The sequence below is a fragment of the Entelurus aequoreus genome, linkage group LG07 (assembly GCF_033978785.1).
Source record: "Entelurus aequoreus isolate RoL-2023_Sb linkage group LG07, RoL_Eaeq_v1.1, whole genome shotgun sequence".
NCBI classification, from domain to species: Eukaryota; Metazoa; Chordata; class Actinopteri; order Syngnathiformes; family Syngnathidae; genus Entelurus; species Entelurus aequoreus.
The window spans coordinates 7466333-7493572 of NC_084737.1; the positions used below are offsets into that span (position 1 = coordinate 7466333).

At 38.9% G+C, this 27240-nt stretch overlaps 1 protein-coding gene across 1 annotated transcript in view; it reads right to left on the minus strand.

Annotated features, from left to right (window-relative positions):
• Nucleotides 1-9024: 9024 nt before the first annotated feature.
• Nucleotides 9025-27240, minus strand: part of cs (citrate synthase) — a 35853-nt gene continuing 17637 nt past the window's right edge. The window contains exons 5-11 of the mRNA XM_062052513.1: nt 25608-25739; nt 25151-25339; nt 20105-20304; nt 16207-16336; nt 16024-16125; nt 15741-15950; nt 9025-12423 (exon numbers count right to left, since the gene is read on the minus strand). Coding sequence (XP_061908497.1) covers nt 12253-12423; nt 15741-15950; nt 16024-16125; nt 16207-16336; nt 20105-20304; nt 25151-25339; nt 25608-25739 — 1134 coding nt within the window. The 3' untranslated portion in view covers nt 9025-12252. The remainder of the gene's footprint in view (nt 12424-15740; nt 15951-16023; nt 16126-16206; nt 16337-20104; nt 20305-25150; nt 25340-25607; nt 25740-27240) is intronic.

A 27240-nucleotide genomic window follows, 5' to 3' on the forward strand; every position in this document is an offset into this window, starting at 1 on the left:
AGGTGAACCAATCAGCAGTGTGTGTATTATATATAAATATATATGGTTTGCTTTTCAGGTGTTTACTTTGCTAGATGTCCCAAACAGCTGTCATATATCATATATTACATTTTGTCTTTTAAGACTTGTACACGAAACATAACCACACTGGGGAAAAAAAGTTGCCCCATAATTTCCAGTTCAAGTTGAAGTTTAAGTGGTCAAAATGAACAAATAAAAAAAGGTCACGCATATTTTCCACGAGTCATTTCTTGTGGCCTGTGAAGTATTCAGGGCGGCTAATAATAGGACAGCAGGGCGGGGTCATGTGACCCAAGAAGACAAAAATGGCGTCGGTTTGTGGCAATTGATTGCTGATTGACATCTTGCACTACTTGGCGGCCACCAGCGGAGGCGCTGTAGGGACAAGCGGTAGAAAACCGGATGGATGGATGGTGTGCTGGGGGGGACTACCACCAATTTTAGATTTTAGCCCTTTTGAAATATTTGCAAACTAAATAATGAAAACAAAATAAGTACATTAGTTTAATTTAAAAAAAAAAACTTCTTATATTGAACGTTGTATTTGTTATTTGGTCCAACATTAAATATAACTAACTTCTTGAGAAAATAGTATTTTCGGGGGGAAAAAAATCATTAAGAAAAGTGTGGGATTTCTTTAAATTAAAAAACTATTTATTTATGATAAATGATATAAAAAAAATACCCCCTCCCAAAAAAATATCTACCATCTTCAGTTCATGGATACAAATAATCCTACTTCTTGCTCTTTACCTTGTTTTGCACTCGTCAGTAACACTACTTACTATTTGGGTTCTGAGGGGTTCCTGGTTCGATCCCCTCGTCATGTCGATGGTGTCCTTGAGCAAGACGCTTCACCCTTGCTTCTGATGGGTGGTAGTTAGCGCCATCAGTGTGTGAATGTGGAAATAGTGTCAAAGCATTAAAAGTACCTTGAAGGTAGAAAAGCGCACATATACATACATACATATATACACATACATGTAAATATATTTGTATATACATGTCCATCCATCCATCCATTTTCTACCGCTTGTCCCTTTTTGGGGTCTCAGCTGCATTCGGGCGGAAGACGAGGTACACCCTGGACAAGTCGCCACCTCATTGCAGGTATATACATGTATATATACATATATTATACATTATATATGTATGTGTTTACATACATACATATACACACATACATACAAATACACATACATATACATATATATGCACACATATATATACACACACACATATATATATATATATACATATATGTATACACACACACATATATATATATATACATACATACATATATACACAGTACATACATATATATATACACACACACATATAGGGGCGGCATGGCGTAGTGGGTAGAGCGCCCATGTCAGAAACCTGAGGGTTGCAGGTTCGCTCCCCGCCTCATACCATGCCGTTGTGTCCTTGGGCAGGACACTTCACCCTTGCCCCCGGTGCCACTCACACCGGTGAATGAATGTTGAATGAATGATAGGTGGTGGTCGGAGGGGCCGTAGGCGCAAATTGGCAGCCACGCTTCCGTCAGTCTACCCCAGGGCAGCTGTGGCTACGAAAGTAGCTTACCACCACCAGGTGTGAATGAATGATGGGTTTTTAACATGTAAAGCGACTTTGGGTACTTAGAAAAGCGCTATATAAATCCCAGGTATTATTATTATTATTATATATATATATGCACACATATATATATACACACACACATATATATACATATATGTATACACACACACACACATATATATATATGCACACATATATATATACACACACATATATATATATACATATATGTATACACACACACACATATATATATATATACATACATACATATATACACAGTACATACATATATATATACACACACACATATATATACATACATATATACACAGTACATACATACATACATATATATATACACATACATACACACATATATACACATACATACTGTATATATACACACACATATATATATACACACATACATATATACACACATACATACTATATATATATACACACACATATATACACACATACATACGCATATATATACACATACATATGCATACATATATACACAGTACATACATACATACATAAATATACATACAGTACACACATATATATATACATATATACACATACATACGCATATATATACACACATACATATATATACACATACATACGCATATATATATATACATATATACACATACATACGCATATATATACACACATACATATATATACACATACATACGCATATATATATACACATACATACACATATATATGCATACATATACACATATATATATACACACATACGCATATACATACACATATATATGCATACATTTACACATACACACATATATATACACACATACATATATATATATATACACACATATATATATATATATATATATATATATATATATATATATATATATATATATATATATATATATATATATATATATATATATATATACATACATTATTTACATATATATATACTGTACATACATACAGTACATACACATCTTGGTGGTAGTAGCAAATATTCAATCTACCACCAAGATGTATACACATATATACACACAGTACATATACATACATACAAACCCCGTTTCCATATGAGTTGGGAAATTGTGTTAGATGTAAATATAAACGGAATACAATGATTTGCAAATCCTTTTCAACCCATATTCAGTTGAATATGCTACAAAGACAACATATTTCATGTTCAAACTGATAAACCTTTTTTTTTGTTGCAAATAATCATTAACTTTAGAATTTGATGGCAGCAACACGTGACAAAGAAGTTGGGAAAGGTGGCAATAAATACTGATAAAGTTGAGGAATGCTCATCAAACACTTATTTGGAACATCCCACAGGTGAACAGGCAAATTGGGAACAGGTGGGTGCCATGATTGCGTATAAAAGTAGATTCCATGAAATGCTCAGTCATTCACAAACAAGGATGGGGCGAGGGTCACCACTTTGTCAACAAATGCGTGAGCAAATTGTTGAACAGTTTAAGAACAACCTTTCTCAACCAGCTATTGCAAGGAATTTAGGGATTTCACCATCTACGCTCCGTAATATCATCAAAGGGTTCAGAGAATCTGGAGAAATCACTGCACGTAAGCAGCTAAGCCCGTGACCTTCCATCCCTCAGGCTGCACCGCATCAACAAGCGACATCAGTGTGTAAAGGATATCACCACATGGGCTCAGGAACACTTCAGAAACCCACTGTCAGTAACTACAGTTGGTCGCTACATCTGTAAGTGCAAGTTAAAACTCTCCTATGCAAGGCGAAAACCGTTTATCAACAACACCCAGAAACGCTGTCGGCTTCGCTGGGCCTGAGCTCATCTAAGATGGACTGATGCGAAGTGGAAAAGTGTTCTGTGGTCTGACGAGTCCACATTTCAAATTGTTCTTGGAAACTGTGGACGTCGTGTCCTCCGGATCAAAGAGGAAAAGAACCATCCAGATTGTTCTAGGCGCAAAGTGTAAAAGCCAGCATGTGTGATGGTATGGGGGTGTATTAGTGGCCAAGACATGGGTAACTTACACATCTGTGAAGGCACCATTAATGCTGAAAGGTACATACAGGTTTTGGAGCAATCCAAGCAACGTTATCATGGACGCCCCTGCTTATTTCAGCAAGACAATGCCAAGCCACGGGTTACATCAACGTGGCTTCATAGTAAAAGAATGCGGGTACTAGACTGGCCTACCTGTAGTCCAGCCTAAAATACCACAACGGAGACCCCCGGACTGTTGAACAACTTAAGATGTACATCAAGCAAGAATGGGAAAGAATTCCACCTGAGAAGGTGTGTCTCCTCAGTTCCCAAACCTTTACTGAGTGTTGTTAAAAGGAGAGGCCATGTAACACAGTGGTGAACATGCCCTTTCCCAACTACTTTGGCACGTGTTGCAGCCATGAAATTCTAAGTCAATTATTATTTGCAAAAAAACAAAGTTTATGAGTTTGAACATCAAATATGTTGTCTTTATATGTTGTCTTTGTAGTGCATTCAACTGAATATGGGTTGAAAAGGATTTGCAAATCATTGTATTCCGTTTATATTTACATCTAACACAATTTCCCAACTCATATGGAAACGGGGTTTGTATATGCATACATACAGGTATATATATATATATATATATATATATACATACAGTACGTACACATAGTTGCTTATGGCAGTCCATGGTTGTGATGATAACTCCAGGGGGGAAAGAGGGTGTTTAGTGCCCTCATGTGGCGGTGAAGACCAATTGCTGATCCACATACAGTATTTCCAGACGTGTGTTGAACCTGGTTGGGTAGTTCTTGCAGTCCGCTCATGCCCTTGTCTTCAACACCTGAGAGTCAGGAAGTCTGCTGCCATACTTTCAATACAATGTTGCAATGCTTAAAGAACACCGCCATGTGGAGCTCACTCCAGATTGGAGTTGGGAGTTATGTGCAGAGGTGGACATCTTCTCCATGTGGATCTGAAGACCAACCACATTGTGAAGGGAAGCAGCTCACAGACCTGATGGCCAGTAGTCTTGGTGGTTGTTAAATAGGTTGGAAACTACTCCGCGTTCTTCACTTGCTCATGGGAATGACTGCGGTGAGGAACATGTTGACAATAACTAAGAGCCATCACTCCAATCTTGACATGGACACCCAATTGGAACCCTGGCCTGCATGCTGTCGTGAAACTGTTGGAGAAGCTGTGTGGTGAGCCTTGGACCGATGGATAGAAGCCATGTCCAAACTCAGCTGTCAAGAAGCATCTCAGTAATAAATAAAGCAAAGCAGGTTCTGGATCACAAATCACTCCACATTCTCTACTGTTCATTAGTCTTACCATATTCAACCTACTGTGCGGAAGTCTGGGGGCAATAATTACAAAAGCTGAATAAAGTCAATAAGTGTACTCAGGCCTGGCCCTAACCAATCTGGCGCCCCCCCACATCGGCAGTGAAGTGTATATACTCACAAGAAACCGAATAGCTTTGTCTTTGACCTTCTTTTTTTTACTTAAAGAAAGCAAATTAACATATTATATGAGAATGTTATGTTATGATTATCTTTAACCGAATTACAGCAGTGCTCAAATTAAAAAAACAGCATTCCCTCTCATGTGATATTGCTTAATTAACATTAATGATGTGCACTTTAACAACTAGGCTTACAACTATACCTAATATATAAAGGGGTGGAAAAGTGACTATTACCAGCAGGGCAAACATTAGCTAACCAGAAGGCAATAACAATGTAAACAAAAAACACCTGCTTAAAAGATCTAATGCAAATGTCCCTGAGGAATGTAAGGTGGGAGTACTGTAATTGCCTAACGTTACATTATTATTTTCCATAACAATTTAGCCCCCTCCACAATATTAACCCGACGTTAAAACAGAACTAGCTATTTATTGATTAGCAATTGCAGAATCATGTAACATTAGCTTAATGCTAAAAAGCCAGGTTACTATCACATTCTGTAACAGACAAATAATTTCATGTAGGCTAACGTTACCTACCTGCTACCTCTGTCTTTTTATCGTTTCTCCTCTTCTTTTCTCTTTTTTCTTCCCTGGGCACCTGACAGTTTTGGCCGTTTTGACATCTTGTGTTGATTTTTTGATGTGGTGACGTCCAAAAAGAGTCATGATACGGGAAGGGAGGGGGCGCACCGTGCAGGGGGTGGGCGTAATGTTGTAACAAATAATATTTCTATTAAATAGGCTTTACTTTGCATTTTAATTAACGTGGGATTATTTTTTGTATTTAGAAATAATAGTACCAACTTTTTTTTTTCTTTTTTTTTCTCCAGCATTTGTGGCACTGGCGTGGCGCCCCCTGATGGACGGCGCCCTTAGCATTTGGGCCGGCCCTGAGTATACTTCAGAAAAGAGCTGCACGCATCATCAACAAGGTTGGATATCTGCACCATACTCACTCACTATTCTTACAGTCAAAAATATTGAAATTGAATATTATTTTGTATCAAACTGCACAAATAATGTATAAAGCCAAAATCAATAAACTCTCAGGAAGCATTCAAAAATTGTTCCAGCACACGAGAGGAGGGTTACAATTTAAGGGGGAATTTTAATTTCAAAGTGCTTAGTTATAGAACGACCATTAAAGGTTTTTGTACTTCAATTTGTGGAGTGAAACTATGGAATGGCTTGAATTATGAAGTTAAAGCAACTTCCAAACGTAAACAAGTTTAAAAAGAAGTTGTTAGAATAATCATGTATATATTATCACACAACTTTATGCTGAAGGGCCGTTGCAATGGTTATTAAAACGGAATCCATCCTGTTTGGGTCCCACATCAACCTTAAGAAAGTCAATGACGTCACTATAAAAGTGGGTGACATTGTTATCACCAGGAAAGATGAGGTCACCTACCTAGGTTCCATTCAAGAGGCTAACCTTTCCTGTGATAAAATGGCAACCAAGGTAATCAAAAAGGTTAACCAACGAACGAGATTTCTCTACAGAATCTCCTCTCTGGTCAACAAAAGCACCATGAGGATTCTGGCGGGAACTCTCGTTCAACCCTTTTTCGATTACGCATGCGCCTCCTGGTACCCTAGCACCTCCAAAACCCTCAAATCTAAACTCCAAACATCCCAGAACAAGCTAGTCAGGTTACTTCTAGACCTCCACCCCAGATCCCACCTCACTCCTACCCACTTCTCTAAAGTGGGCTGGCTCAAGTTGGAGGACAGAGTTAAACAACTTGCACTGAGCCTAGTCTATAAAATCCACTACACCTCCCTGATACCGAATTACATGTCAAACTACTTCCTTAACGTAAATGACCGCCATAACCACAACACCAGGGGGAGCTCCACTAACCACGTTAAACCCAGATTCCGAACTAACAAACAAAGGTCTTAACTCATTCTCTTTCTATGCCACATTAATGTGGAATGCGCTCCCAACAGGTATAAAAGAAAGGGCATCTCTATCCTCCTTCAAAACCGCAATAAAAGTTCACCTCCAGGCAGCTACAACCCTAAACTAACACCCTCCCCGGATTGCTAATAATCAAATGCTAATAATCAAATGTAAACAATCAAATGCAGATACTTTTTCTTATGCCTTCTGATCTCTCTCTCTCTCCCTCTCTATGTCCACTACTTGATGTCCATATCCCCCCCCCTCCACACCCCTGATTGTAAATAATTCAATGTGATTATCTTGTGTAATGACTGTATTATGATGTTAGTATATATGATAATATATATCTGTATCATGAATCAATTTAAGTGGACCCCGACTTAAACAAGTTGGAAAACTTATTCGGGTGTTACCATTTAGTGGTCAATTGTACGGAATATGTACTTCACTGTGCAACCTACTAATAAAAGTCTCAATCAATCAAATTATCAATTGTGCTGAAGCTGTATTTTCCTATCTGTGCAAAGCTGGCTATCCAAAAGATTGCAGGTCGTCTCGCGTCAGTGTTTGCGTGCAGACTCGGACTGCTGACTGCCAAGGCCGAACATCGAGTGCCGGGACGCAGACAAAGCAGAGACGGGGCGATATCACCAGCGTCAACACTTTTGCATTTTATTAATACCGTATTTTTCGGACTATAAGTCGCAGGTTTTTTCATAGTTTGGCCGGGGGTGCGACTTCTACTCAGGAGCGACTTATGTGTGAAATGATTAACACATTAGCGTAAAATATCAAATAATGTAATTTAGCTCATTCACGTAAGAGACTAGACGTATAAGATTTCATGGGATTTAGCGATTAGGAGTGACAGAGTTTGGTAAACGTATAGCATGTTCTATATGTTATAGTTATTTGAATGACTCTTACCATAATATGTTACGTTAACATACCAGGCAAGTTCTCAGTTGGTTATTTATGCCTCATCTCACGTACACTTATTCAGCCTGTTGTTCACTATTCTTTATTTTAAATTGCCTTTCAAATGTCTATTCTTGGTGTTGGCTTTTATCAAAAAAATTTTTCCAAAAAATGCGACATACTCCAGTGCGACTTATATATGTTTTTTTCCTTCTTTATTATGCATTTTCGGCCGGTGCGACTTATACTACGAAAAACACGGTATATATATTATCACACAACTTTATGCTGAAGGGCCGTTGCAATAGTTATTATCAATTGTGCTGAAGTTGTATTTTTCTATCTGTGCAAAGCTGGCTATCCAAAAGATTGCAAGTCGTCTCGCATCGGTGTTTGTGTCCAGACTCGGACTGCTGACTGCCAAGGCCGAACATCGAGTACCGGGACGCAGACAAAGCAGAGACGGGGCGATATCACCAGCGTCAACACATTTATATTATTATATATTCATACATTAATAGTCATATATTGTGTCTAACTGGAGCTGTTGAGATTACCCCCCAGGCACCTCCCAAATAAATAGAGGAAGCACGTGGGTCTGGACTTTTAGAGCGTAGTTTGGATCTGTAACTAGAGTACAGTCCAAATAACGTCTCTCCTCAATTGAGCAAAATGTAACACTGTCTCTGCATGATTCCTTGCTTCTCGTCTTGTTTAATAGATGTCATCAGTGTTTGAACCTGACAGAAGTATAGGCACATGGTATTCCAGAGGTACAGAGATGAAGAAGGGCTTTGATATTGGCTTGTTTGTGTCACGGAAGAGTGCGGGGGCTGCTGCTGTGGCATGATGCCATTCCCATGATCACTGGTGGTAATGGTGTGGCTGTGTATGTGTGTAGTGTGCATATGTATGTATCATTTATGTATGTACAAGTTCATTAAAGTTTGAACATAGAGTGAACGGGTCGTTCTAGCTCAGAGTCATTTATGATGTAAAGAAAAGGGGTGGGATTAAATAGGTGTAAACTTCTTCTCACTCCTTTTCAAATATGTAAAAAAAAAAAAAAAAAAGTAAAAAAAAAAAAAGTAAAAAAAAAGTCCTTTGCTCATTTTGTTTATTTTTTTCCTTTTTATTCTCCATTGTTTTCATTTTGTTATAATGGCTGTTAAGGCTATAGCACTGTATTGCTCTTGTTTTATGCATATTTGAAGTAAAAAATATATCAAAATCTGAGATGAGCTCGGGCCCAGCGAAGCCGGCGGCGTTTCTGGGTGTTGTTGATAAATGGCTTTGGCTTTGCATAGTAGAGTTTTAACTCGCACTTACAGATGTAGCGACCGACTGTAGTTACTGACAGTGGGTTTTCTGAAGTGTTCCTGAGCCCATGTGGTGATATCCTTTACACACTGATGTTGGTTTTTGATGCAGTACCGCCTGAGGGATTGAAGGTCACGGGCTTTGCGGCTTAGGTACAGTGTTTTCTCTAGATTCTCTAAACCTTTTGATGATATTACGGAGCGTAGACGGTGAAATCCCTAAATTCCTTGCAATAGCTGCTTGAGAAATGTTGTTCTTAAACAATTTGCTCAGGCATTTGTTGACAAAGTGGTGACCCTCGCCCCGTCCTTGTTTGTGAACGACTGAGCATTTCACGGAAGCTGCTTTTATACCCAATCATGGCACCCACCTGTTCCCAAATTAGCCTGTTCACCTGTGGGATGTTCCAAATAAGTCTTTTGACGAGCATTCCTCAACTTTCTCAGTCTTTTTTGACACTTGTGCCAGCTTTTTTTTAAACATATTGCAGGCATCAAATTCCAAATGAGCTAATATTTGCAAAAAATGACAACGTTTACCAGTGTGAACATGAAATATCTTGTCTTTGCAGTCTATTCAATTGAATATAAGTTGAAAAGGATTTGCAAATCATTCTATTCTGGTTTTATTTACCATTTACACAACGTAACAACTTCACTGCTTTTGTTGTCTCTCACTTAGGGATGATGTTCGAAACCGGTTCTCCCGGTTGTTCGAGAAGAAAAGAACCATTCGATAAGAAAAGAACCGATTCCAGGGACTCAAATCCCTTTTTGAGAACCGGTTCCCGTTATCGAGACCACTATAGTAAAGAAAAAGAGTTGGTTCTTTATTCGAATCCCGTCCCACAGGAAATGACCTGTGGCACGTCCCAGGAAATTAGGCGGCAGATACAGAAGCAGCAACAACAATGGACCGGAAAAAACGCCTCAAGGCATGGCTTCATTTTACAAAAAAAATACGACGAGGAAACGGCTATCTGCAATTATTGCCAGGCTTTGCTCTCATGTAAGGGGGGGGGGGGAGTACAACAAGCATGATGAAACATGTTCAGGCCGTACATAAACTGAAGGTTAGAGAAAGGTGTCGTGGAGTCATTCCTGGAGGAGGCCACACTGATGGACCCCAGAAGGATGTTCCAATAGCAGCAGAAGTGCACTTTTTGGAGAGCTGTATTATTTTCAGTTTCATGCCCAAGGGACTGATTTTATTTAACACTATATTATTATTTATACACCTATCGTGATCACAGAGACAGGTTGTTTTTGTGTTACTGTATATATTTGTTTTTCTGAAAAATCCCACTTAATATACTTTGGGTAACAGTCAATATTTATTTATTTTATTTTATGTTTTTAGGGGGGTAACAACAGTCAATATTTATTTATTTTATTTTATTTTTTTCTTATAAAAGTGAGCTTTTGTTGAACCAAATATTGTGGTTTTTTTCCCATATACAACAACCTATCTGGATTCGATAAGAGAATCGATAAGGAATCGGTTTGACAAGAGGATTCGATAACGGGCTCGAACTTGGTAATTTCTTATCAAACATCATCCCTACTCTCACTAAGTCTGCAGTGAGTACTAATCAGTGATGTTGAAGCAAAGCAGTACCAGTATGACGACACCAAACAGTGTTCATAAAAACTTTAATTTCTCCATTTTTTTGTTGGTTAGCTTGTTCTCGCCCTCTCCGCCCCTCCCCCCACCCCCCCGTCTCCCCTCTACCATGGAAACAAAGCACGGCGCCGGCGCGTCTAAGACCTAAGAAGGGAAAATGGAGTGTTGACGAACCCGAGAGCGAGCTGGAACACGAACGTGAAAGCAAAAGATACAAGGTGTATGTACAAACGAGCTGCGAGCTTTCTCTTCGCGGCCCCCCGTGAGACGGACGGAACGACGACGCCTGGTGGTTGTTTACCAGCAGAGTGTCTACATTCCAGCTATACATATACAGCATACATATATATATAGAACTATGTACACAAAGTATAAACACAACCACAGTCCCGTACACTTTCTACACCGCACACGCATCACAAGGGGGGGGAAAGGGGTGAGGGGCGGGTGGGGTCTCAATCAAGCAAGTGCTGAATTTGGAGTAGTCCGCGTTGAAAACAAGCGGCCCGCAAACACGACAAAAAACCTTTCAAGACGTACGACGTTGGCGCTCGAGCTCGCTCTCGGGCTTGGCTGGGCGCCGCGAGGTGAACACGTTGTTGTGACGGTAGAGGAGGGCGTTGTTGTGATGGTAGAGGGGCAGACAACAGGTAGAAGATACAAAAACAACAACAAAAAAGACGGTTTAAAGCGGCAGTATCTTCTTTACAAGCTGTTTTTCTTTGAATTAAGGACTGCGGCGAGGACGGCGGAGTGCTCGTTAGCGGGAGTGACAGGTGTTTCCATTGGCAGCACGGAGGGGGCGGGGCTTAAACACAGGAAGTGTACTTCATTCACTCCCGCAATTCCCTTTGATAGCCTGCGACGCCAACTAACATCAATTATACCGTAAATGCTCCAATCAATCAATCAATCCCACGGGTCAACAATGATCCGCAGCTGCGGCTGTAGGCGACACACGCAGCGGCTTTGAAAATACCTGCTCAAATTTGCTATGCACGCTGAATCATTATTTAAGTTTCAATTTAAAATAAGTAAGTTACAGAAAGTGGAACCCGGACTGGCTGACTTACGTCAACATAACATTTGTATAAATATCTTTTGATTACTATTACTGAGTCAGCATTAGTTTGCTCTTTAGCGCCATCACCACATTGAATGATGCACTTTCTCATGCACTCTAAATCATTACTGCAGGTAAAAAATGAATTGTGTATATAATTAGAGCATTTACAGTAAAAGTCTATGTGTGTGTGTGTTTCAGATTCTACAGCGTTGAGAAGTAATAAAAGCGTACTGGCTCGTAGCATCCAGCAGGGGTCAGGAGCGACAGGATGGGTAGGTAAAATGGGGGTGGGTGGGCGGGCGTGAACTCTGACCTCCTCCCTCCCTCAGCCCGACTTGGAGCCCACCAGAGACATGAGTCCATCCGTGCTCATGGACTTGGGGCGCTCCAGCGGGAAGCCCAGGGCTCGACTCCACACCAGCTGGGCCAACACGCCGAGAGCCCGCGACACGCCGAACAGCACCGTGTAGTAGTTCATCTCTGTCATGCCGTAGTACTGTTGAGCACACACCCACGTTAGTGCCGGTATTTGTGAACACTACATCGCTCCTCGGCAAAGGATCAGAGAAATGACTTCATTCTACATGGAAATAATTTGTGTTGTGGTAAAAATGTCTAGTTTCCCCAATTACTTTTTTTTTGTACCCAAAAGTTATTTGTGTTTCGATAAAAGTCAAAAAAAATTCTGTCATTTGTGGTGTTTTGTAGATTAAATAAATCTACATTTTACGTTTGTTCCATCTCCATTTTTGAACCCAAAAAACACACCAGTAATTTGTTGTGTGGTAAAAATGGCCAGTTTCACAATCACTTTTCTGTTTTTTTTGTAAATCAAAACTTTTTTTGTAGTGAGAACATAACATTTTCATTTTATTTATTTAAAAAAAAAAATCCCAAGTCATTTGTGGTGCCAAGTATATAAAATAAAGCCACATTTTATGCTTTTATTTCCTCCGCCTTTAAAAACCCCAAAACATCAGTATTTTGGTTTTGTGGTAAAAATGTCTAGTTTCCCCAATTACTTTTTTTTTAACCCAAAAGTTATTTGTGTTTCGATAAGTCAAATTTTTTTCTGTCATTTGTGGTGTTTTGTAGATAAAATAAAGCTACATTTTACGTTTTTTTCCCTCTCCACTTTTGAACCCAAAAAACACACCAGTAATTTGTTGTGTGGTAAAAATGTCAAGTTTTCACAATCACTGTTCAGTTTTTTTTGGTAAATCAAAACTTTTTGTAGTCAGAACATAAAATTCTCGTTTTCTTTTTGTTATCCCAAAAGTCATTTGTGGTGCCAAGTAAATAAAATAAAGCGACATTTTATGTTTTTATTCTCTCCGCCTTAAAAAACAAAACATCAGTATTTTTGTTTTGTGGTAAAAATGTCTAGTTTCCCCAATTACTTTTTTTTAATTCACCCAAAAGTTATTTCTGTTTCGATAAGTCTGTGGTTTTATAGATGAAATGAAGCTACAGTTTCCATTTTTTCCCCTCTCTACTTTTGAACCCAAAAAACACACCAGTAATTTGTTGTGTGGTAAAAATGGCAAATTTTCACAATCACTTTTCAGTTTTTTTTGGTAAATCAAAACTTTTTGTAGTCAGAACATAAAATTCTCGTTTTCTTTTTTTTTTTGTTATCCCAAAAGTCATTTGTGGTGCCAAGTAAATAAAATAAAGCCACATTTTATGCTTTTATTTCCTCCGCCTTTAAAAAACAAAACATCAGTATTTTGGTTTTGTGGTAAAAATGTCTAATTTCCCCAATTACTTTTTTTTTAACCCAAAAGTTATTTGTGTTTCGATAAGTCAAATTTTTTTCTGTCATTTGTGGTGTTTTGTAGATAAAATAAAGCTACATTTTACGTTTTTTTCCCTCTCCACTTTTGAACCCAAAAAACACACCAGTAATTTGGTCTGTGGTAAAAAATTTCAGTTTTTTTTGGTAAATCAAAACTTTTTGTAGTCAGAACATAAAATTCTCGTTTTCTTTTTTTTATCCCAAAAGTCATTTGTGGTGCCAAGTAAATAAAATAAAGCGAAATGTTATGTTTTTATTCTCTCCGCCTTAAAAAACAAAACATCAGTATTTTTGTTTTGTGGTAAAAATGTCTAGTTTCCCCATTTCCTTTTTTTTTTATTTACCCAAAAGTTATTTGTGTTTCGATAAGTCTGTGGTATTTTGTAGATGAAATTAAGCTACATTTTCCGTTTTTTCCCCTCTCTACGTTTGAACCCAAAAAAAAAACACCAGTAATTTGTTGTGTGGTAAAAATGGCAAATTTTCACAATCACTTTCCAGTTTTTTTTGGTAAATCCAAACTTTTTGTAGTCAGAACATAAAATTCTCGTTTTTTTTTGTTTTTTTTTGTTATCCCAAAAGTCATTTGTGGTGCCAAGTAAATAAAATAAAGCCACAGTTTGTTTTTATTCTCTCCACCTTTAAAAAACCCCAAAACAACAACTTTTTTTTACCCAAAAGTTATGTGTTTCGATAAGTCACATTTTTTTCTGTCATTTGTGGTGTTTTGTAGATTAAATAAAGCTACATTTTACGTTTTTTCCCTCTCCATTTTTGAACCCAAAAAAACACACCAGTAATTTGTTGTGTGGTAAAAATGGCAAGTTTTCGCAATCACTTTTCAGTTTTTTTGTAAATCAAAACTTTTTTTGTAGTGAGAACATAACGTTTTCATTTTATTTCTTTAAAAAAAAATCCAAAGTCATTTGTGGTGCCAAGTAAATAAAATAAAGCCACATTTTATGTTTTTAATCTCTGCGTCTTTAAAAAAACCAAAACATCAGTATTTTTGTTTTGTGGTAAAAATGTCTAGTTTCCCCAATTACTTTTTTTTTTTTTTTTTTTACACAAAAGTTATTTGTTTCGATAAAAGTCACAAATGTTTCTGTCATTTGTGGTGTTTTGTAGATTAAATGAAGCTACATTTTAAATTTTTTCCCCTCTCCACTTTTGAACCCAAAAAACACACCAGTAATTTGTTGTGTGGTAAAAATGGCAAGTTTTCACAATCACTTTTCAGGTTTTTTTTGGTAAATCAAAACTTTTTTTGGAGTCAGAACATAAAATTCTCATTTTCTTTTTTTTTTTTATTATCCCAAAAGTCATTTGTGGTGCCAAGTAAATAAAATAAAGCCACATTTTAGACATCAGTATTTTGGTTTTGTGGAAAAATGTCTAGTTTCCCCAATTACTTTATTTATTTATTTTTTTACTGAAAAGTTATTTGTGTTTGGATAAAAAAATTACATTTTTATTCTGTCATTTGTGGTGTTTTGTAGATGAAATAAAGCTACAATTGATGTTTTTTTCCTCTCCATTTTTTAACCCAAAAAACACACCAGTAATTTGTTGCGTGGTAAAAATGGCAATCTCTTTTCTTTATAAAAAAAAAAAAAAAAAAAAAAAAAAAAAAAGGTTTTGTAGTCAAACAAGAATATTTTCATTTAATTTCTTTTTTAAATCCCTAGAGTCATTTGTGGTGTTTTGTAGATGAAATAAAGCCACTATTTAAGTTTATTTTTTAAAACTTTTTATCCCCAAAAACCCACTAGTAATTAGTTTTCCCTATCACTTTTCTTTTAAAAAATAAATACATTATTTTAAAAAATCTGTCAAAATAGTGATTTCCTATTTTATTAATTTATTTTTTAATCGCATAGACATAGACAAAATATTAAAATGACACGTTATCTCCTTCTTAAACTTTCTTTTTTTCTCTTGACAAACACAAAAAAGTGTGTAGAGTAAGATGGCACAACAAGGTGAGTATGAGTGTGTGGTGTTCCAGGACTCACCTGCAGCAGCACGCCACTGTGGGCGTCCACATTGGGCCAGGGGTTCTTGGCTTTGCCCTGCTCCAGCAGCACGTCGGGCACGATCTTGTAGAGCTGGGCCACCATCTTGAACATGGGGTCGTTGGGCAGGTGCTTCAGGGCGAACTCCCGCTGGCAGGTGTAGCGAGGGTCCGTCTTCCTCAGGACGGCGTGGCCGTAGCCTGGTACCACCTGACACGGAGAAGTTGGGTCACGTTTCATCCAATGTCATCAAACACCATCGTTTAGTTTTCTTCTTTTTTACCCTTCCGGACTTGAGCGTGTTCCAGATGTAATCCCTCATGCGCTCGTCCGACACCTCGCCTCCCAGCTCCTTCTGCAGGGCCGTCAGCCACACCAGCACCTCCTGGCAGACGTCAACGCACGACGTCATCACAAGTAAAAAGTCAAACGCCCAGAGTAATCGAGCAAAGACTCATTGACCCACCTGGTTCGCCAGACCGTGCAGAGGACCGGCCAGGCCGTTCATGGCGGCGCTGAAGGACAAGTAGGGGTCTGACAGGGCGCTGCCAACCAAGTGGCTGGTGTGGGCGCTGACGTTGCCTCCTTCGTGGTCACTGTCACATGACACAGAACAATGCGTACCTGATCAGGCTGGAGACACTGCAGCAAACCACCAGCAGAGGGCGTAAATCACTTCTGCTATTAATAATGCTGATGGAACATTTGGAACAAAAATACTGTGCAATACGTCTTGCATCGCTTCATTAAAAATTGCTGACCAGGCAGTATCTAGCCACACCCGAGGGTGCAAAACAAAGTCGGCAGCACATTTTAGAAATACAATTCAACAATCGCATGAAAAAAAATTGTGACATAGGAGCAGAATTATGTAAGTAACAAGAAAATAATGAAATAGTAATACTGATAGTATTCTGTCACTCACGTTGCAATATCCTAATAAATGAGAATATGTTGCAAATGTTATTCATTTATGACACCAATTAAAAACTAAATAAGATTTTTTTTTTAATTTTTTTTTTACAGTTTTTACAATTCAGTCATTCCTCAGCACAAAGTGTGTCATTTCCCTCAATAGATTAAAAAACCCTCCACATATTTTTGGCCTAAATTAAGCATTTTCAAGCAGAAAAATTGCTTAATAAACAAAGTATCAACAGTACACTGCAAAAAGTCAGTGTTCAAAAATAAGAAAAAAAAATACAAAAATGAGGGGTATTTTATTTGAACTAAGCAAAATGATCTGCCAATAGAACAAGAAAATTCGGCTTGTCAAGACTTTCCAATACAAGTCAAATTAGCTAACCTCAATTAACACAAAAATACCTTAAAATAAATATATTCTCACTAATAAGTTCACTTTTCTTGGTAGAAAAAAAGCAACCTTTTTGCTCATTATGTTGAAAAATATTCTTAAATTAAGTAAATGCTAGTGCCATTATCTTGACATAATGATATGCTCTCGGCATCATGATTGTTTTTTTCATGCTTGAAGTAAGAAATGATTACTTTAAAAAAGTAGTTTTATACTTGTGAGTGTTGATGACACAGCCTTGCAACAGTTGATATTCTATTTTCAAGCATGTTTTACTCAATATAGGTCATCAAATCTCAGCTACAAGCTGTAATATCTTACTGAAGTCATTTAGGACCAAAACCCTTAAAACAAGTAAAACACTAACATAAAATCTGCTTAGTGAGAAGAATTATCTTATCAGACAGAAAATAAGTAAATATCACCCTTATTTGAGATATTTAATCTTACTTAGATTTCAGTTTTTGCAGTGTACAGTTTTATTGGCCACTACATGAGAACAAACCAATTAGCGTGTTGTTGGGTTTCATGGCCACTGATTGGCTCAGCCTCAGTTAGCATTACTGTATTGGATTAAACAGAGTGCAAAAGTTGCTATGTGGGTGTCATGTCATGTTGAGAGGGCTCTCTTAATTTACTTAACTCATTTAGAAAGTCGTAAACATGTTTTTTATGCTCTGCCTGTTAAAATATACCATTCATGATTATTTACTACTTTGTTTAAATTCATTTATCACGGTCAAGCCTGCAACCAATGAACAGATACATGAGGGTTTCCTGTAATCAACTTTTTCACAATTGTATTAGTTACTGAATTTGGTATTTCCCTCTTATGCTATAACATACAAGTTTCCCTTCTTAGATTTAGCTACTTGAAATAAATAAACGTTTTATTTTGAATTCATTGAGGTGCACCTACATATGAGGTTTTATGTCTACATGGGGAAGTTTTAGCCCAACATTTATACCAGGGGTGCCCATTATATTGATGGCAAGCTACCGGTCGATGGCAAAAGGTGTGTCAGTCGATCGCCAGCCAGGCACGAAAAAAATAGACCTAAAAATTAGCGATCATCAATCTTTACCAAGACGTCACTTTGGTCACTTGATTGACATTCATGGCACCCGAGGGTCTTGTGAGATGACGCTGGCTGCTGCCAGATCATCATTAAGAAAAAATGACCGACAGGAAGGCGAGAAACACTTTTTATTTCAACCGTCTCTTACGCCGTACCTGCCGTCAAAACTCTAAAAGACCGACTGCACAGTTCCTATCTTCACAATAAAAGCCCTGCTTCATCCTGCCTGCGCTGACAAAATAAGAGTCTCAGAAAACTGGCGTGCACAAGCTAGCAAGCTACGGAGTTTGCCGCCAATGTATTTCTTGTAAAGTGTATAAAAAGGAGTGTGGAAGCCGGACAAACAAAAAGCAAGCACAGTCATGTGGTATTGGACAGAAAGGAGGACTTTTTTTCGCCTCCATTTGAAAATGTGGACGTTATCATCACTACTGTCTGATTCCAATCAATGCAAGTCATCACAATCGGGTAAGAGATTATTACTAGAGCTGTCCGATAATGGCTTTTTTGCCGATATCCGATATTGTCCAACTCTTAATTACCGATTCCGATATCAACCGATGCCGATATATACAGTCGTGGAATTAACACATTGTTGTGCCTATTTTTGTTGTGATGCCCCGCTGGATGCATTAAACAATGTAACAAGGTTTTCCAAAATAAATCAACCCAAGTTATGTAAAAAAATGCCAACATGGCACTGCCATATTTATTACTGAAGTCACAAAGTGCATTATTTTTTTTAACATGCCTCAAAACAGCAGCTTGGAATTTGGGACATGCTCTCCCTGAGAGAGCATGAGGAGGTTGAGGTGGGCAGGTAGTGGGTAGCGTATATTGTAGCGTCCCGGAAGAGTTAGTGCTGCAAGGGGTTCTGGGTATTTGTTCTGTTGTGTTTATGTTGTGTTACGATGCGGATGTTGTCCCGAAATGTGTTTGTCATTCTTGTTTGGTGTGGGTTCACAGTGTGGCGCATATTTGTAACAGTGTTAAAGTTATTTATACAGTCACCCTCAGTGTGACCTGTATGGCTGTTGACCAAGTATGCCTTGCATTCACTTGTGTGTGTGAAAAGCCGTAGATATTATGTGACTGGGCCGGCACGCAAAGGCAGTGCCTTTAAGGTTTATTGGCGCTCTGTACTTCTCCCTACATCCGTGTACACAGCGACGTTTTAAAAAGTCATAAATTTTACTTTTTGAAACCAATACCGATAATTTTGAAACAGACACCGATAATTTCCGATATTACATTTTAAAGCATTTATCGGCCGATAATATCGGCAGTCCGATATTGGAAATCTCTAATTATTACCTTCTTATATTCTTGTCTTCATGAAAGAAAATAATCTATATGTGTTAATTACCATTAAACACATTTAACTTGTTAACAAAAACCTCTCTTTCATAAATAAATAAATATAAATTATATATATGAAGATGAGGTAGATCCCCTCGACTTGATCAATTGAAAATTAGCTCGCCTGCAGAAAAACTGTGGGCACCCCTGGTTTATAAAATAAACTGGCAACAATAATTAAATCGTTTTAAAAGCGTAATTTGTTAACAAAAAATGGCATGGAAAAAGGGTTTTGACAACCGAGGAACCCCACAGTGTGACTCTGCTACTCCTGAATGTGTGGAAAAAACGGGCTTCTACTATGTTGCCTGCGTTATTTTTCTGACAAATACACACCATTGTGATGTGGTTATTAAAACCCAAACTCAAATGGAGTCCAAATTACTCACACAGCTCAACAAAACACCTTGTGTACTTTAGGGTGTTTGGTTCAATCGCCATGAAATGTGGCACACATCTTTAGGGGACTGAAAAGCACAAGTGTACAATTTGAGCAAGAATGGTTACAATCAAGCGCAAAGGGCAGGACTTGACAAGTAATTGTCCGTAGGTATTTTCAACAACCATTAGGGGGCGCCATTAAACGCCCTGCTCTTACACCCGAATGTTACCTGTGGATGGTGAGGTAGAGTCTCATGAGCTCAGTGAACTGGGCGTCGCTGTAACCCAGCATGTTGGTGAAATTTTGGGACCAGTCCAGGTTGGAGTCGATGGCTCCGATGCTGCTGCCTTCGCGATACAGGTTGCGATAGATCTTGGCGGCGATGCAGGGCAGCTTGGCAATCAAGTCCATGGAGTCCTCGTAGACAAACTAAAAAAAAAGACCAGAAGCAATGTGAGGACTGCAATGCGGTAAAAGCTCCAAAGAAACACCTCTAGTTAATTAAATTAGCCTCCTAGAGCGGGGGTCAGCAACCTGCGGCTCTTTAGTGCTGCCCTAGTGGCTCCCTGGAGCATTTTTAAAAAAAGGACTGAAAATGGAAAAAGATGGGGGGAAACTATTTTTTTTTGTTTCAGTATGTTTTTTGTTTGAGGACAAACATGACACAAACATTCCTAATTGTCAGAAAGCCCACCGTTTAATATGTTTGTGTGTATGCTTCACTGATGAGTATTTGGTGAACATCGTTTTGTCCTACTATTTTCGGCAGTTCTTGAACTCACCATAGTGTGGACTGTGACGCAACAGTTTGTTTACATGTAAAATCTTCCACTCCTTCTTTGTCTCATTTTGTCCACCAAAAGTTTCATGCTGTGCGTGAATGCACAAAGGTGCGCTTTGTTGATGTTATTGACTTGTTGGAGTGCTAATCAGGCATATTTGGTCAGTGCATGACTGCAAGCTAATCAATGCTAACATGCTATTTAGGCTAGCATCATTCTGCCTTGTTTGTAGGTATATTTGAGCTCATTTAATATTCTTTACTTTTATCCTCTTTGTATATAATTTAGTTGTGCATGTCTCATGACACATGTGAATTGTGAATTACATTTATATAGCGCTTTTTCTCAAGTGACTCAAAGCGCTTTACATTGTGAAACCCAATATCTAAGTTACATTTAAACCAGTGTGGGTGGCACTGGGAGCAGGTGGGTAAAGTGTCTTGCCCAAGGACACAACGGCAGTGACTAGGATGTATGTAATACTGGCTGCATTTCAGATAGTTGTTTGTGTGCCACGTTGTTCCAGACCACAGCAAACATTACCGAGCTTGCCAAAGATTGCAATAAATCTATTAAAAGAAGACAGCCTGCCCTTTCCTTTAACTTGGACACACACATCTATAAATTTGGCTATTAAAAGCCAGTAATTTCCAGGAATTATCTCACCTTCGGAGTAGCCTCTGATTTACTAATGATTTCCAATGCTGTAAAAATGTGTCGAATAAATATTAAATTTCAACATTTCTATCAAAAAGATTTGCTTCAGCCTGCGACACATAGTCATTTTGATAGTAGCCTAATATAGACACTTACTTCATGTTTTGCCTTCATTATTACACTTATATACGGCTTTTCATCTTTTGCGGCTCCAGACAGATTGTTTTTTTGTAGTTTTGGTCCAATATGGCTCTTTCAGTGTTTTAGGTTGCCGACCCCTGTCCTAGAGTCACTGGGTGCGTGGTCTTCAGAAGCAAATAACCACTGGGGCAAAAAACAGTTGTGGCTGTGGGCAACATGCTGAAGTAGTTTGGATTTACCTCCACAAGAAGGCAGTAGCTGAATCTGGAGTATGGTCAGTGGTCAGTATCTTGCTTTGGATACACTCTAAAGGGGAACTGCACTTTTTTGGGGGGGAATATTACCCATTGTTCGCAATCGTGAGAGACAAGACAAAATGTTTTTTATTTTTCTGTTTGTTTTATTTTTCTGCATTCTAACATTTAAGAATCGGCCCGTTCTTGGTGGCTAGCAATGCAGCTAATGGGAGCAATCAATTCTACCTCTAAATCACTTTAATCTGTTCAGTGGCTTTGTGGTTAGAGTGTCCACCCTGAGACTGAAAGGTCGTGAGTTCCAACCAACCAACCCCGGCAGAGTCATACCAAAGACTATAAAAATGGGACCCATTGACTCCCTGCTTGGCACTCAGCATCAAGGGTTGGAATTGGGGATTAAATCACCAAAAATTATTCCCGTGCGCGGCCACCGCTGCTCCCCTCACCTCCCAGGGGGTGAACATGGGGATGGGTCAAATGCAGAGGATAATTTCACCACACCTAGTGTGTGTGTGACTATCATTTGGACTTTAACTTTTAACTTTAACTTTAAAATGCATTCAAAAACCGTCAATACTTCATTTACATTCTGTAACGTGTTTACACATGGCGCCCTGTAGTCACGTGAGTGTCTTTTGACCAATCATTGAGGAGACCGCTTGAAACCAGTTGTCCATACTCTATACCAGGGTTCTGCAACCTGCGGCTCTAGAGCGCTAAAAAATGTATCAAAAATTGAAAAAGATGGGGGGGGAAAAAATATGTTTGTTTTATTAGGGTTTCTGTAGGAGGACATGACACAATCCTCCCTAATAGTTAGAAATCCCACTGTTTGTATTAAACATGATTCTCTGATGAGAGTATTTGGCGAGTGCCGTTTTGTCCTTATTTTGGCGGTCCTTGAACTTACCGTAGTTTGTTTACATGTATAACTTTCTTCAACATGCCAGAGAAATACATATTTTATGCCACTCCTTCTTTGTCTCATTTTGTCCACCAAACGTTTTTACTGTGCGTGAATGCACAAAGGTGAGCTTTGTTGATGTTATTGACTTGTGTGGAGTGTTTATCAAGCATATTTGGTCACGGCATGACTGCAAGCTAATCAATAACAACATGCTATTTAGGCTGGCTTTATGTACATATTGCATCATTATGCCTCACTTGTAGGTATATTTGAGCTCGTTTAATTTCCTATGTCCTCTGTGTATTTCATTTTTATCTGCATTTCTCATGACGTATTATCTGTATGTAATATTGGCTGCATTTCTGATAGTTGTTTGTGTGCCATGTTGATGCAGACCACAGCAAACGTTACCCAGCTTGCACAGATTGTAATAAATTCATTAGAAGAAGACAGCCCGCCATTTCTTTTAACCTGGACACACACATCTATACATTTGGCCATTCCAAGACAGTCATTTAGAGGAGTTATCTCACCCTCTGAGAAGGTTTACTAATATTTTCCAATGTTGTAAAAATAAAAGTAGGCTAATCTAGCCAATATAGACATTTAAATCATGTGTTGTCTTCATTAAAACACTTGTATAAGACTTTTAAAGTCATTTTGATAGTAGGCTAATATAACTAATACAGACACGTACATCATGTGGTGACTTCATTATATCACTTATCAAAGGCTTTTAATTTTTTGCGGCTCCAAACCGATTTTTTTTTTGGGGACCAAAATGGCTCTTTCAACATTTTGGGTTGCCAACCCCTGCTCTATACACAACTCTGCCACGAGCAGCACACTGGCTCCATCTAGTGGTATGCCAAAGAATCACTTGATTAAAGGCCTACTGAAATGAATTTTTTTTATTTAAACGGGGATAGCAGATCCATTCTATGTGTCATACTTGATCATTTCGCGATGTTGCCATATTTTTGCTGAAAGGATTTAGTATAGAACAACGACGATAAAGTTCGCAACTTTTGGTCGCTGATATAAAAAAAGCCTTGCTTATACGGGAAGCAGCGTGACGTCACAGGAGGAAGGATTCCTCACAATTCCCCGTTGTTTACAATGGAGCGAGAGAGATTCGGACCGAGAAAGCGACGATTACCCCATTAATTTGAGCGAGGATGAAAGATTCGTGGATGAGGAACGTTAGAGTGAAGAACTAGAGAGGCAGTGCAGGGTGTATCTTTTTTCGCTCTGACTGTAACTTAGGTACAAGGTCTCATTGGATTCCACACACTCTCCTTTTTCTATTGTGGATCACGGATTTGTATTTTAAACCACCTCGGATACTATATCCTCTTGAAAATGAGAGTCGAGAACGCGAAATGGACATTCACAGTGACTTTTATCTCCACGACAATACATCAGCGAAGCTCTTTAGCTACTGAGCTAACGTGATAGCATTTGGCTCAAATGCAGATAGAAACAAAATAAATAAATCCCTGACTGGAAGGATAGACAGAAGATCAACAATACTATTAAACCATGGACATGTAACTACATGGTTAATAATTCTCAGCCTGGCAAAGCTTAACAATGCTGTTGCTAACGACACTGAAGCTAACTTAGCAACCGGACCTCACAGAGCTATGATAAAAACATTAGCGCTCCACCTATGCCAGCCAGCCCTCATCTGCTCATCAACACCCGTGCTCACCTGCGTTCCAGCGATCGACGGCGCGACGAAGGACTTCACCCGATCACAGATGCGGTTGGCGGCTAGCATCGGCTAGGCGTCTGCTATCCAAGTAAGTACTCCTTGCTGTGTTGCTACAGCCAGCAGCTAATACACCGATCCCACCTACAACTTTCTTCTTTGCAATCTCCATTGTTCATTAAAAAAATTGCAAAAGATTCACCAACACAGATGTCCAGAATACTGTGGAATTGTCCGATGATAAACAGAGCAGTTTGTATGGTGACACATTGGGTACGAATACTTCCGTTGCCGTCGTGACGTCACACGCATATGCATCATACATAGACGTTTCCAACCGGAAGTTTAGCGGGGAATTCAAAATTGCACTTTATAAGTTAACCCGGCCGTATTGGCATGTGTTGCAATGTTAAGATTTCATCATTGATATATAAACTATCAGACAGCGTGGTCGGTAGTAGTGGCTTTCAGTAGGCCTTTAAAGTACAGTGTTTTAGTTTCCTATATTCAAACACAGCGTTATTGTTACTGTGTGTATTGTTACAGTGGCAAAAATATTACATGTACTTGTTAAATAAAATCCCTACCTTGGTTTTAATGAATATTTGGGCTCACTATGCCTAATGTTGGTCATTATGGTGGTACTTGGAGACCCAAGTTTTTTCTAAGATGGTACTAGCTGAAAAACTTTTGAGAACCACTGCTAATAGAGAATTGACTATTTCGGACTTTCGATTGGTTACATTTATAGCACCACTTGATGATTTACCATGGACTTTTATTGTAGACAACAGGTTTGTGTGAATGTGCTGCTCACCTCCCAGTACTTGGACTTGTGCACGCCCTCCGAGTAGGCGCGTGCAAAGCTGCTCTCACTGTTGAGTGCCGTGATGGCGGCGCTGAACTGAGACATGGGGTGCAGGTTGGTGGGGAAGTTGTCCAGCATGGTGACCACGTGCGAGGGGAGCGCCGCTCTTTTAGCCCACTCTTTGGACACCCAGTTGACCTGGCACACAGACATGAACATGCACACTTTGGACACGTCTGGCTTGTACATTCAACTTGTTACACTATAAAACAACCAGAAGCTCAGTCACTGAAGGTGAAGGCTTGTCAGTCTAATTCTTCCCATATCTTGAGAGATAAGACCAATAAAATGAACTTTCCACGCTGTAATAAACCAAGGTTACATAATTATACTGATTCAGCTGATTGACTGCAAATAGAACATTTCCAGAACATCATGGAAACTTTTTCTGTGCTCCGCGGCTTACCTGCTCCTCAGTGGGCACCTGTCCCGTGACCAGCAGCCAGAAGAGGCCCTCGGGCAGCGGCTCTTCACCTCCGGCAGCTTTGGGGAGTAACTTCTGACACTCTGGGATGCTGTAGCCTCTGAAACGGATGCCCTGCGAGGGAAATATACAGACAGGGAGTTGTTCATGTGATGCCTTGTGACCACTTTCCATTTTTCTTGCATTCCTCCCCTAAAAATCCTGATGCATGGTTGTAGATCTCGCTTAACGGGTAAATGATTCTAGCAACGGACTGTTTTGCTAAGGGTAAACGTCTGTATTCTCCTTAAGTAAATAGCACAAAACACAGATCAGCACCTTTTTGGTTTACTTGTGACTCATGCGTCGGGGTGAGGAACACGGTAAAGTGTCACATTGATGAGCTGGGTCAGCATGACTGCATATGAGTCTTTAAAATGTTGTTTAAATAAATCTTTCTTGTTGTAGGTCAAAATGGGAATAATCCAGCCTGTAATGGTGAGCTCCATTTACCTCAAAAATTGGAAGTCGGAGCTGGGAATGACGTCACAGCCGATTTGTGAGCGTTCCAGTTAAGAAGTTGGAAATCAAGTTAGCCACATCCACGAAAGCCATTTTTGTGCTCGACTTGTCTGATTATAAACCATTTATGAGAAAAATTTACTCTTTCAGCAACCTTCAAAGATGGTGGGTGAAGAAGAAACACATAGGCTATTGCCAGCAATGTAGAACATATGAAACATTAAATACATTTAGTTTACGCTACAGTAACTTTACCATGTGTGAGAATGAGATATTTTTAAGTGTTCTTTTTAAATCCATAGTCATGTTTAAAGCAGCTGGTATTTTCCCATGTTGTGTGTCTTCTCGTGACCTCCTTGCTTTTATCTCATGTCCGCTTTTATCTCATGTCCGCTAGTAAACACTTTGTTTTGTCTTAAGGGCTCCTCTTTGTCGGATCACAGAGCTGTTTTGGCCAGTTCCTTATCTGTTTTGAAGCAGCAGCAGTGCTCCTTTCTGGGCGAGGGGGGCTGTTTTTGCTCTACATAAGCTGACTCTTTTTGTTTGGATTTAGACCTCGCTGGCTGATGCTATGGTTGCATTGTAAGGGCTGGTCTCCTGAAGCTTTAGTAAAACGTGGTATTGTACCATTCTGTCTCTGGGGTCCTTTTTACTCAACATATATGTCATCCAAAAGAACTTGGGATTGACCAGTGTGTATTATTCCCCGAGAGGAAGACTGGTCGCGCGCAACTCATGTAAAAATGTTTAACAATACATCATATATATGGCTGATTTAGTGCGACAAAAACGGATCAGAAGTGCTAATAATGGATATTGAAGAAGCGAATATCATTGTTTACATCCAGAGCAGCCATCTTTGTGACCAAAATGCTCCAACTTTCGAAAGTTGAAAATTGGGCATTCCAGTAGGAATTCCGAATAGGAATTGGAATGCACCAATTAAGAGTTTAAATTCTAGTTCCAATACTAGAGTTTAAATTCATCTTAACCCCCACGTTTTTCCATTTCTGGCCTTCTACCCATCAGACACATTTATTTGATCTGTTGCAATATATTGAATATTATTAGTTTTGTGTTTTTTTAAAGCTATATTTGATTGTTTAATTTGCCT